The sequence below is a fragment of the Perna viridis genome, chromosome 5, assembly GCF_037379345.1.
Source record: "Perna viridis isolate PV_CMFRI_1.1 ecotype Kerala chromosome 5, ASM3737934v1, whole genome shotgun sequence".
NCBI lineage: Eukaryota > Metazoa > Mollusca > Bivalvia > Mytilida > Mytilidae > Perna > Perna viridis.
Window position 1 is genome coordinate 22488709 of NC_142449.1, and position 13199 is coordinate 22501907.

General features: G+C 31.6%; 1 protein-coding gene and 1 long non-coding RNA gene across 3 annotated transcripts in view; one reads left to right on the forward strand and one right to left on the reverse strand.

Moving 5' to 3' along the window:
* Positions 1 to 942: 942 nt before the first annotated feature.
* Positions 943 to 13199, forward strand: part of LOC148616533 (rotatin-like) — a 49950-nt gene continuing 37693 nt past the window's right edge. The window contains exons 1-11 of one of the 2 annotated variants that reach the window (XM_088583671.1): positions 943 to 1050; positions 2871 to 3058; positions 5011 to 5200; positions 5493 to 5651; positions 6774 to 6858; positions 7912 to 8026; positions 8674 to 8818; positions 9256 to 9406; positions 9775 to 10045; positions 10585 to 10752; positions 11648 to 11860. In XM_088583671.1, coding sequence (XP_088439797.1) covers positions 996 to 1050; positions 2871 to 3058; positions 5011 to 5200; positions 5493 to 5651; positions 6774 to 6858; positions 7912 to 8026; positions 8674 to 8818; positions 9256 to 9406; positions 9775 to 10045; positions 10585 to 10752; positions 11648 to 11860 — 1740 coding nt within the window. In that variant the 5' untranslated portion in view covers positions 943 to 995. Of the gene's footprint in view, positions 1051 to 2870; positions 3059 to 5010; positions 5201 to 5492; positions 5652 to 6773; positions 6859 to 7911; positions 8027 to 8673; positions 8819 to 8935; positions 8957 to 9255; positions 9407 to 9774; positions 10046 to 10584; positions 10753 to 11647; positions 11861 to 13199 lie in introns of those variants that run through there. The other variant, XM_088583672.1, reaches the window with a different exon arrangement.
* Positions 10573 to 12958, reverse strand: LOC148616534 (uncharacterized). The gene is made up of 3 exons (XR_015922231.1): positions 12862 to 12958; positions 11664 to 11875; positions 10573 to 10958 (listed from the first exon to the last, which is right to left on the reverse strand). It is a non-coding gene; the product is annotated as an uncharacterized LOC148616534 (long non-coding RNA).

Consider the following 13199-nt stretch of genomic DNA (forward strand, 5'->3'; position numbering starts at 1 on the left):
TAAGATGATAAAACAGCCAAGATTCCAGTTTTCAGTTTCTAAAATTCGACGTATTTTCATTCATGGGGATGTCCCGTGGTCGTAAAAAATATAACGTTCCTTCTCGGCATGTCAGTCTATTTCAAAGATAGGTTCTGACTGCCGCTCTTATATGTACATAACTGGCGGATACGGCAAAAGGAGTTTCGGAGTTCGACCAAAACTTCTGTGACTTCTCTTTTGTTTAAAGAGTAATCAAGGGAACCAAGATTCTAGCGGAAATAAAAAGAATGAAATCCATGGAAAAGACCAGACATAGAAACCACACACACACACACACACACACACACACACACACACACACACACACAAACCAAATAACATTAAATAACCAAAATAATACGTATAAAACAACAAATGTAAATGAGCAACCGGGGCTCCACTAAAAACTGGGAACATGGACCAGATGCACCGGTAGGGTGAGCATCCCCTGCTTTAAAACTTCGTTTACCTAAATTTGGCAAATGAATGCCCAAATAATAGCATGGAATTCCCTTATATATATATTGATGTAGTGTTCTGCGTAATATGTATGTCCTGTGTATTTTGTGTGTATGTAACTGTATGTGTTACTGTATACCATGTTTTGTTGATCTGTATATATACAGTTGTGTCTTACATTTTCTGTTGTCTGCTCCTGACGCTTCTTGTAATTTCTTAATTGTTCTTGTCTTTCATTAATGAGACCTTTTATTTATTCGCAGGTACATATCTAATATCTGCAAGTATCTTATATGAAAATGTTTTTTTTTGGGAAACATTTTAAACAGTTTGAATAATTAAATATAATACGTTGCCATGCTTACAAGTTACTACACGACGCTTCATAACATATGAAGAAATTGGTTCATGATCAAAATGGTTTATTAGGTTTTAGCATTATTCAATAAACATAGAGTTATTTCCCATGCAGCGGATATTTTGAACATGTTTGGACAGCACGAATCACTTTTAAAATGTCAACAAACCTGAGACAAGACATCAATTTTCAAGCTTTATTCAAGAAATTAGGTTCTCTAATACTTATAAACTTTTCTTTTCCATCGGATACAGAGATGCAAAGTTAAATATACTGCAGTACATGTTAATTTTACACCTTGTACACCGTAATCACTAAAACAGTCCAAAATTATTATATAATTGTATCGGATTAGTCTCAGTCTTGCATTTAATTAGTGCAGGAACTATGGGTTGTCATGGTCAAAATGTCATTGGGAGGAATGATTCACTATTGATAAGCCAATTACATCATTTTTGTAAAAAATTGGGTTTCATAGTTTGACCATTTTTATCTTTGAAAAAGCTAGGATTTGATTTGCAGAGGTGTTTACTTACACAGGTTTTGACTGCAAATTACGCTCAATGGATTGTGTACATATCCATAGTACCTTTGTTAAGATTTCAAAGTTCAGGATTTTATGGATCATTTCCATAGAATACTGTGAAAAATACGGATTGTCATCAAATAGTATAAACAGATCTGGATGTGTAACCATCGCAGCAAATTTTATCTGAGACTAGCTCTCAGTTGCAATTTCAAAGTATATGAGAACATTAGCAAAGTGACAAAAATAAAAGGCACTATTTCAATATTTTAATGTACATTGTACACCTTGTGGGGATATGAAATGTAAGACTGGTTCCTACTGTCTTGTGTTTTGTTTTTTAAATATTTGTTTAGCAGTTAACTTAAGGCATAAGTGTGAGTCCAATCCTAGGGTAGCAAAACTGTTAAATATGAAAGAAATGTCAAAGTTGATGTATACCCCATGCTGGAGAAAAACTTCCTTTGCCAAAACTGTCAAATATGAAAGAAATGTCAAGTTGATGTATACTCCGTGCTGGAGAAAAACTTCCTTTGCCAAAATTGTCAAACATGAAAGAAATGTCGAAGTTGATGTATACCCCATGCTGGAGAAAAACTTCCTTTGCAAAAACTGTCAAATATGAAAGAAATGTCAAGTTGATATATACTCCGTGCTGGAGAAAAACGTCCTTTGCCAAAATTGTCAAACATGAAAGAAATGTCGAAGTTGATGTATACCCCATGCTGGAGAAAAACTTCCTTTGCCAAAACTGTCAAATATGAAAGAAATATCAAAGTTGATGTATACCCCGTGCTGGAGACATACTTCCTTTGCCAAAACTATCAAATATGAAAGAAATGTCAAAGTTGATGTATAGCTCGAGCTGGAGAAAAAACTTCCTCTGCCACAATATAAACTGTCAAAGCTAGAGCTAACTCTAAAACTAAAATGATACAAAAGAAAATGAGAATCTTATTTGGATCCACTTATATATGTTTATGTCACAGGTCCTTGAAGACAGGATATAGTTTTCTTAACTTTTTTTGCTGGAGATGAAACCAGGTTGGAGTGTGAATTCTAGTATAATCTATACTATCAGTACCAGTATGTTTTGGTCAAATGATAGAAATGCTTCTTGGTTGTTAAGATAAACTTCTTGCTGTCAAGTGATTCTAACCACCATATTTTTGCAATACAGATTGGTGACTTTGATCTTCATTTAATGGTGATACATTTACATTGAGTTAACTTCGGATTATTTAAGGAAAGGTTTAAACATGTACACTTAATACAAAATATTGTTATGGGGGTCTTATTCTTGCTAGTTTTATTTTTTGTGAACATTTATTTGTATAAGGGACAGGGACTCAGCAGGTTCCTACATGTACGTACACTGTATATAGACCCTCTGTCAAAACACCATTGGTCAAATAGCCTATAATCAAATTAGATTCTAATCGTCAAATAGCATTGATTTGTCATAAAAATATGCTTTTAACACAATGATTTTTTAATTATTTTCAGGTCATGATTTGGAAGAAATTAGAATTCGTGCCCTTGAAAATCTATTATCAAAGCTTGAACACAAGTTGATTTGTGATGCTGATTTGATCCATGAACGACACCTCCTTATTCGACTGGTTGAGTGGTTTAACTTTCCTAACAGTAAAAAGCATGCAGATATTCTTAAACTGCTTCTTAGGTTATCACAGGTAAGTATTTAACACAATAATCTGAACAATTGTGAAAAAAAACAGTGCACATGTGATACTGCGTACTGTGAAAGTATTTTAATTTGTGGATATCAATTTTGTGGATTAGGGAAGAAACACAAGTTTGTGGTTTCTTGAAATTGTGGTTCTTAGGTTTTTGAGAGTATACATCAATGTAAACCTCCTTTTTGTTGGGATTCAAATTTCGTGGTTTAGCCAACCCATGAAAACCATGAAAATTGGTACCCCACGAACAATAGAACTTTAACAGTATATATTGTTTTAACTTCATATCAGATATGATTGCTGTTGAGCAGACACAAATTGTTTTCTCCTATCTGTTTTTGTTAGTCACTTAAAGTAATATTTATTTAAAGAGTGGGTACAAATGAGTAACAATAAGCATAAGCTCTAGAGAGTCTTTAAAACTGACATAATCTAATCTATATTGATTTGATTAATGCTGAAAAATGATAATAGTAAACAAAGATGAGTCAAACATAACCTAGATGTTACATGTATAATCCCAGTAACTAAATTCATAGAATCAAAATACAACATGAGGCCTTTAACACCATGTAGGTTTAGTAATAGTAATAACAACAATAATATAAAAAGGGAAAAGGTGGATTTATACATGAAATGGAGCCTTATGTCTTAAACTGCATGGTAGTTGATGAGTGTGTTTATACTTCTGCCAGATATATGTAGGGCCATATAGCATCACATTACCCTGGTGCTATATGTTTTACCAGGATGCTATCTGAAAAGAACTTCCCATTCCAAAACAAATGTGATACTATAGTTTTTAGATGCAAGTTCAGGGTTTACCAGGCTGCTATCTGTAAATCTTAGGGAGAACACTGGCGTAGGATAGGACAGAAGAATTTTCTTTGCAAAAGTATTATTGGGTCTTCCAAATTTTTCAGTACTTCTCATTTGAGATAAAAGGGTCTAATTTATTGTTCAATATCATGATACATGTTTAGGAATGATTTCATATATATCATGTAACATGAGAATGTATGTAACACAACACATTTGTACAGTTTCTAAAAGTGATTTGGCCAGAAGAATACTTGAATAAATTGACAAGTAAAATCAGTCCTTATGTACAGTTTATGTATGATGAATTTTCAGCAGTGTTGTATTTAAAACTTACACAACAAGAAGCACCATAATAAGAAGGCTATAATTTTTATGGAAGAGCTGAGTTAACTCAGTTGAAAAAATATTTTGGACAGACTTATTCCTGTTCTTACATGACAACACATTAAATAACATACAGAGGAACCTATCTATACTGAACCCTAAAAATTCAATAATCTATCTTAACTAGATACTTTTTGAAGTCCTCATATATAAATTTAAATGTATTATGAACTTGGTAAACCAAACACCTGTCTATGATTGATATGTATTAAAGTGAAAAAGAGGTTTGGTTTAGACAGATTTCACTATATTTTTCTTAAGTAGCTGTCTTTTTAAGAATCATGCAAAATCTGAAAAATGTGATACACCCCAAAAAAGCTACATATTTTTATTTTTGAAATTAAGTTGTTTTATGGGTCCCTATTATGGAATGTGTAATTATTCATACCAATCTGTCTGCTCTTATGAGATAATCAACATTGAAAATCCAATAGAATTGATTGTATTTGCATGTTATTTACAGAGTTATCTCCCTTAATTTTGAAATCTACAGTGCAATCTATATAATATTTATCTCCTAAGAACACAGGTTATAAAAAACCAAATGTTAATTTCTGTTTTTTATGGCAATTTAAACAAAATATCAAAAATAAAAACATGTAGGCTTTTCACCCATGAATCACATTTTGCATGATTCTTAGCTGGAATGCTGCTTAAGTCAACTACTCATTTAAAATTTGCACACACGCTGTCTCATAATATTATGTTAAAACAATCTATCACTGATTATTCTTTTGTAGCACACACCAGCAGCTGAAATTCTTCAGGATATTGGAGGAATTGAGTTCCTCAGTCATCTGCGTAAAGATGTTCCCAGTTCACTACAACCAGTTGTAGACCAGATTTTAGAGAATACCATGAGACTACCTGAAATAAAAAACCAAGATCATGCACCTGAATGTATCTATCAAAAACGAGATCAACAATCAGGTAATGATAGTAGACTAGTCAGAATATATGGGAGTGAAAAAATTCATACTGCCAAATATATTGATAATTCATACATAACTTTGATTAATTTCATTAGACAGATTTAGAATGTCAGTATGACAAAGAACTATATTGAAATAAAAAAAAATACAGTTTTAAATTTATTTTAATTTTAAACCTTTCAAAGTTTATATCAGAATTCCTAGAATTTATGTATTGAAAAAAGATCTGGTGAAAATATTTTGATACTTTATGGTGTATTAATGTTCTTGTTACATGTGCTACAATGTAGGTTTAGTTGGTGAAGTAACAGCTGATTCAGTGCAGGTATCCTTGCCCCCTGTCAATCAGGACACGATGCAGTACATAGCAGGTACCAGAGATGATGTTGGATATTTCAACAGAGATGCTGTTGAAGCAGTGCAGCAACAACAATACAGTACTAACAATGGTATATATACTGTGAATGTGTAAAGTTTTTGTGGTTGTTAATTTTTCACAAATTATTTCCAACGAGGATATTTTCATGCTTTTTAAAAAAAAAAACAGTTGTATTTTATAGTGTTAAACTAGTTTGGCAGGTAATATGTTTATGTTTATTTGATCATCACAAAAGTAAAAAATTAGATGAATATTGATATGTTTGCAATGGGTAGTTTTGTTCACTGGATGATTGTTATTGTTGAATTACATGGTCTGATCTGATGCATCTTGTAAGTAAATTTGTTAGGATTTAGATATTGTAGCATGTATTTTAAGTTATATAAGACGATACTGATTGACAGTTTATAGAATGCATGGTGATATGTAAGATATATTTGTAGGTATAAATTTTGAATTTCAAAGCTGAAAAAAGTTTACGGTTGGTGACTTAAAATGAGGGATTTAGTTTTTTAATTAAAAATAAGTACAAATAATGCATCACAAAACTGTAAGACCTAAAACTATTAAATTGTAATAAGATATGATTAGATACATGTACATGTAATAGTTACATGTACTTTTGTTTTGACAAATGAATTAAGTGTAAGTATTTGTAAGAATCCGGTGGAATGGGAAAAATCAGAAACATGAATGTCAAAACCCCACTGAACTGACAATAAAATATCACTCAAGGATACTTTCTCTATTTGAAAAGACCATTATTTGATCTCTGCATCACTGAACTTGCGCAGAAATTTTTCAACAAAATGTAAGAAAAATGAGGTTTTTGACAGTTATCTGCCCTCGAAATATTTATTATCAGTTCATTTCAATGAAATTGTAACTCAATGCTCCAACACGGTATGGAAAATCTTGTCTTTTTTCCTTGTTTCTGATGATGCAAATTATCTAATTGAACTTTCAAAATAGTGGGTTTTTTCATACCATTTTCACTCACTGCCTGATTCTTACAGAGACTGACGCTTCCATTATACAAATGGAGGATTTTGTCAGTTGAACCTAGCAATAATTGTAGAACTATATATAAGGCTGTTTTCCTTGTGAAATTTTATTGCATAGTCGTGTTAAAAATTTAAATCATATAGACCAGTACTACATTTGTTATTTGATACTTGTTTCCTATTTTTAGAAACTGCCAGTAGTTTTAAATTGACAACATTTCCTTGGTTAGCTCTAACACCTACTGACAGACATGTAATTTTATCAACTAACACGTAAGTAAATTGTAAAATCAGTTGGTAATTATGCTTGGATATGTGTACCGTTGCATATTCCTAAAACGAAAACTGTGATTTCAGTGGAAATCTCTTCTGTTAAATACTGCACGGTTTCTACATAAATATAAATTTTATAGTATGAGTAAATCTTATCATTAATGTAATAAACATAAATAATGTTAACATTTGCCTTTGTGTTCTTGTTCATGTTCGTCACAATTTCAAAATTTGTCTAGATTCTGACATTTTTTTGTCTTTTGACCTAGCCATCTTATGAATACTTAAAGGTCACCAAGGTAGTTCATCAGCTGTGGTTGTCATGAAGTTATTTTAATCTTAGAGTCTTTGACCTAAAGTTAACATTTGTCAGGGAAAATTGGTCAGGATATAATTTGATCTCTGTCTTCCAAAACCTTTGATCTTCCGCATATCAATATATATATCACCTAGAGATGATGTGTCACAGGCCAAGATGAAGTTAATGTTATCTTAACCTTTGACTTGTAGGTCAACTTTTTGTACTTATTATAGAAAAATTGTCCAATGTTTGATTCATTTGTCTTTGAAATAGTCCTTAGATCTTTGATAGGTGGATATACAAAAAAACATTTAGTTGAATGTCTCCCATCATTTGATGTCAAGGTCAATTAAAAATCTTTTTCAGAAAAAAATCAGGAAAGAAGGCATATTTCTAGAATACAGGAACAGAATTTTCTTCTTGGCAGAATTTAATGCTGCTTTTAATGATATACTAACAGAATCAAGGCCATGTTCATTTTTCACGTGTCTTCTGTCATGCTCTTTATAATTTTTTTTCTCCTTAATAATGGATTGATAGGAAGCAACTAAATGTGTCATGCATTTTAAACTGAAAAATATAAATATACTGATGCATGGTTTTAACGAAATAGTAATGGAATAAATGTTAAACCTTAAAATGCTTACCTTCCAAGATTACAAAATAGGACTTCATCCATTGAATATAATATAATCATGCAGTATAATGTTTTTTTTTCTTTTTATTTTAACTTCTTAATTTGACATTTTTAGGTCTTTACAGAGCAGGGAATCTCATTTATTGGCAAGTTCATGTGAGTTTCTCAGTGATGTTGTATTCAGAGACTTTCCAGCAGAAATTTTCTTACAAAGACCTAACATCATTAAGGTAAATAAATCACTTTCTGTTTTAAAACCAGGGTCAGAATGAGTCAGTGATAAAGAAAATAGAAACTATGTAGGTATGAAGCAACTTGTAGGTACTAATAGTCTGTCAACTTCTGATACTTGTTGTACTCTGGAAATGAAAGTATACTTATACAAAATTACTGAAATTACCATTATTGGAACTTATTAAAAGGTTTTACCAATAAAAATTCAGAATGTTCATACAAATTCTTGTTGTTGGGTTGTATCATTATTATGATATTATTGAGTCTAAAAATGGTTTGAGACACTTAATATAACATTGCTTACTGGAATGCATTTTGATGACTTAGAAATTTTGGATTTCTGTTGATGTCCAACACACTTTTAAGTACTTTCACCTTAATTTCTCACTGAATCGGATAAAATTTCTACCGAAGGTCTCTTAGACAAGTTTGAAAATAAAAAAGTGACTGGATAAAATTATGCAAGTTATCTCCCTTTGAAATCATTTGAATTTGATATTTCTTCTTTCATAGGCATTTGCTACAATTACCATCTGATTTAGATAAAATTTATTCTAAATGTTACAATAATGAATCTCACAGAAAACTTTGGACATGGACATGAAATACTGTTCTTTGATGTTGATATGCTCACATTTCACAGAATCTCCTGTCACTATTGGGAACATCTGCTAACCAGAATGTACAGCTGACAATTACAGCAGCTAAGACCCTGGGTGATCTGGCCTCATGTTTAAGATCTAGAATGAGATACTACCAAGATCCAGCTGTATATACTCCCAAACAAGGTAATATAATACTTCTAGCTTTACACTATACTCTCCAAAACAAGGTAATATGATATTCCTAGCATTTTACTGTTTACTCATAAACAAAGCATTACATGTAAAATATTCCTAGCTTTTAATTTTATACTCCCAAACAAGGTAATACAATATTCCTTGCTTTTTCACTGAAATATTCAATATATATATGCTTGAATAGAAGATAGCAATTTCGATTGGAATGCTAGGAATTGTCAACTAGCTTTAGTAACAAAAATTCTTTAATTAGTTTCAATCAGCACTTTTCATGCAAAGGAAATAATTTTTTGAAACACAACAAAGCAGTGGAATTTAAAACAGCTCTGCATATTTATTCACAAAATACTCAGTACATACGCATATATTCATTGTGTTGTAAGTCAGTTTTGAGAACCAAAGATAAAATTCCTCTTGGTTTTCAGATTTCAGTTCACCTAGCCCCTCTCCCTTTTCAAGTTCACCTAGCTCAACCTCTAATCAGTCAGCACCAGTTGATAGGAACTCATTTGTTGGTTGGTCTGACCCAAGACCTCGAGGTGATGGAAGGGATGAGGACACCTCCACTTCTAGCAGGTAAAATAAGTGTTAGAGGATCATAAGATGTGAGAATAAGGTCAGGAAACTAACAGTTGATATTAATGTCAAAAATATTCTTTCCATATGAACAGAATTTCTCTGACAAAATTTGGTAGGGACATATAGCAAAAGAGTGAGTGGTATATTGGAATCATCTTTGTCAGCTGTCTGAATTTTGTTCAATTATTTTGACTTCCAATGGATGAATTAATTTCAAAATTGGTATGTGGCTTGTACAAGGTGTAGATATTTTTATTTATTAGCAAGTAAATGATAATGTAAAATACTGATGTTGTGAGGTTTACAAATTTTATACCAAAGTATAAGTTGTATTCATAGCTTAAACTATTTCAACTATTTTTAAGACCATCATCTCAAGCCTCTAGCATTGGCATTGGTGGTGACATGGGCCAAGAAGAAACAGATCTAGAAGATATGCAGTCATTGCAGTATGTTCAGATGACAGTGCCACAGTTTTGTGGGTGTGTCTTAGATAAAGCTCTACCTCTTCTGAAAACAACTAATGAGAATATAGTATCTCGGTTACTATTCCTTGTCAATCAGATATTAGACATTCTATCCTATATTGTCACCGTTGAAGTATGGAATGATGCAACGTCACCTGCTAGAGAAATGGTATGTTAATTCATGTACTAATCTGATTTGGAAAACAATACCTGAAATTGCTGACATAAGATGCCAAGAGATAAATTCAGTAATAAGGAAAAGTTTGTGCAAATACAGTGTTGCTTTATGTATTACAACAAATGAAAATAAACAAATATTTAGCTCCAATTTTAATAGCAGTTTTTGGTCATTTATTTAAAGGCTTTTTCATGAAGTACCAGTAGAAGACACTTTTTCATCAGGGGAGTCATCCATAGAAGTCCTATTCATGTTTTGTATTAAACTCTATATTTTGTAAAGAGACCTGAACATCCACCCATATACAAAGAATAAAAGTGCCTTCCACCCTTCTCTAATATGTTTAACTGGAACAGTCCTAAGTAACAAATTTTATTTCTGTTTTTTTCTACTTTCTTTGGTGTAATTTTAGCTTTAATTTTATTGGCCAAGTAAGAGGATACATTTTATTCTTTCACACTATATTGCCAGATATTTCATAAGTTATCTTCTGTAGTTTTTCAACATATTGTGGACTTTTAATTTTCCAGGCTGAAAAGTTATCAGGCAGTTTTGAAATGTTAGGAATGATAATAACCTACCATCACCATAGCAACAGTGACCATGACAATGATGATCTTGTACAACACAGACTGGCTTATATTGGTACCTCATGCTTTATGGCCAGACTTCTTTCTGAATTTGTTCCTTGTAAAATGGTAAGTTTTTATCCAACTGCAAAAAAGGGCCATTTTCCTTTTGGCCTAAGTTTTGTCTTCTGTCCAATATTTAATTGCTATTCAAGCAGTATTGTGTGTCCATACTTGTCAAAACTATTCAAAGTTTGATTACTGTTGTCATAGGACTAGGAAATACAGTTGAACTTCACTCGCTCAAACTCAGATGGGTCAAATACCCGGGATTTCTGTAACACAATTAAAAGTATCAAAATTTTCCCATATATAATAAATATAAATAACGTTGGATTTCTCAAACACTCGAACTGATTCGGTAATAAATCTCAGAATAACCCTCACTAACTCGAAATCGTCAGCGATTTTTCATCTTGGGTAATAAAAGGAGAGAAAAACTGAAACCCTATCATTAATCAGTGTCACTTTAGTCAATTATAAGTAAAATTTAAGTCATCACTAATTAGGTAGTTTTGATCTTAACATAGTACTGATTGAAGTTCGAGAATATTCCGAAGTTGGCATGATGAAAGCATCAAAGAAAATCAGATGAAAACAAATTATTGACTAAGGAACTCAAACTCTGATCATTTTTAAAAGCAAACACAGCATTTTAATGTTTACAAATCGACATAATCTTCCAAAAGCAAATGAAAATCTTCCAAAATGGAATGAAAAAGATCCATGAACAAAACCTGGTAGGAAGTAAGCAATTTCAAATGATAAAGTCGAACTCGGACAGGTAAAAAAAATTCAGGAATTCTACGAACGCCAATTTCTCGAACTTCCAATAACTCGAACACTTTTCAGTGGTCCCTTGGAGTTCGAGCTACTGAAGTTTGACTGTACATGTAAGAGGTTGAATCTTAATTTTTTTTGGTATAAAATCAAAGATCTATTGAAATGAATTTTTATGTTATAGGCCAGAAACATATTACCTTCTCAGCTTGTGGCAGCAATGGGGATCATTGTCTTTGATGAATCATTAAGCCAGAGTTATTCTGATGTTCAAATCAAAGTGCTGGCATATTTAGAACAAGTCGATCGTGAGAAGTATAGTGTATATGTGTCAGCTGCTAAAGTATGTCAGTCCATGCAGAAAACATGTAAATTCCTGATGTTGTGCCAACAGGAGGTAGGTTAATTACGCCTGGAAAAGAATGTCTTTTTAAGATTACTTGGATAAAAAAAAATAAGGTAGGTAGGTAAAATCACTTTATTTTTTAAAATCATCTTATATAGACACTTTTTGGAGGATACTTGGCTTTAAAAGTGTTTAACTAAAACATTATAGTTTAATGGCATTTCATAAAGAGTACCAATAGAATGTGTTAAGGTAGGCAGAAACAAATAGGATAGGTAAGGTAACCTTAAACAGACATAATTTTTTTCTTGGCCTTTATTTGAATGTTTTGGTGGTCATTGCTGTCTTGGTGTTAAACATTTATCAAATGATGTCAATATGCAATTTCTTGCTCTATTGCTTAAATATTAGTAAAAAAAAGATGTTCAACCTAGTTTTCTAGGACTATCTCTGTATCATTTGTCCTAACTTGTTTGAAGGGAGATAACTATGGTAGACCAGGACGGTTTTTAGTGAATTTTAAATAATTTTTAAATTAATGATAAATTAAATTGACTGATTAAACAAGTAAAATACATATAAATAAATGGTAAATAAAAATGACTGAACAAATAAAATACATATGTACTGACATCTTCTGTATTTAAATTTGTATATAATTGAAATAATGACTTAAAGCTGCATTAGCTGTCATTTTCGTAAATTTTTGTTTCTGTTGAAATATGCCTTAAATTTGAATTATTTTTACTAAATTGTACTTTTCCTGTTTAATTTCATTTGATATTAACATTTGATACCTTAATCTGCACATGTGCTGTAAGAGTTGATTCCTTAAAAATAAAATCTGATTGCAAAGCGAAAGTGGTTAATCAATGGCAAGGAAGACAGACAGACTCAAGCCATTAAAAAAGTTTGAATATAAGGCAAGGATCCTTTTGTAATTCACGTATTGTGATATAATGTTGCACAAATAAGGTCAGTAATTGTCATTATTTATTTGAAAACTAATCAAGAAATAGATGATATGAAATGTAAATAAGACACGTGCTTACCTGTGTATCCATTATTGTTATTTTTTTTTACCAAGATGAAAGTATTTTAACTCAGGTGAATGTCCTGTCGGCAATCTTCTGAAGTAATGGTGAAAAATAATCAGATCAGAGCTATCAATCTTTTTTTATTAAAAAAATGTTGTTTTCACAATATTCTATAGGTATTATTGACATCTGTTGCTTCCATTGCATTAGTACAAACTTATTTCATTTAATCAGCAAAATTCAGTAGAATCAGAACTGAACAAATTTGGCAGCTAATGCAGCTTTAATATTATTGGTTTAATGTTAAATTTTCTGCAGTAACACACACCCTGGATCACCTTTGAGTCTATTTC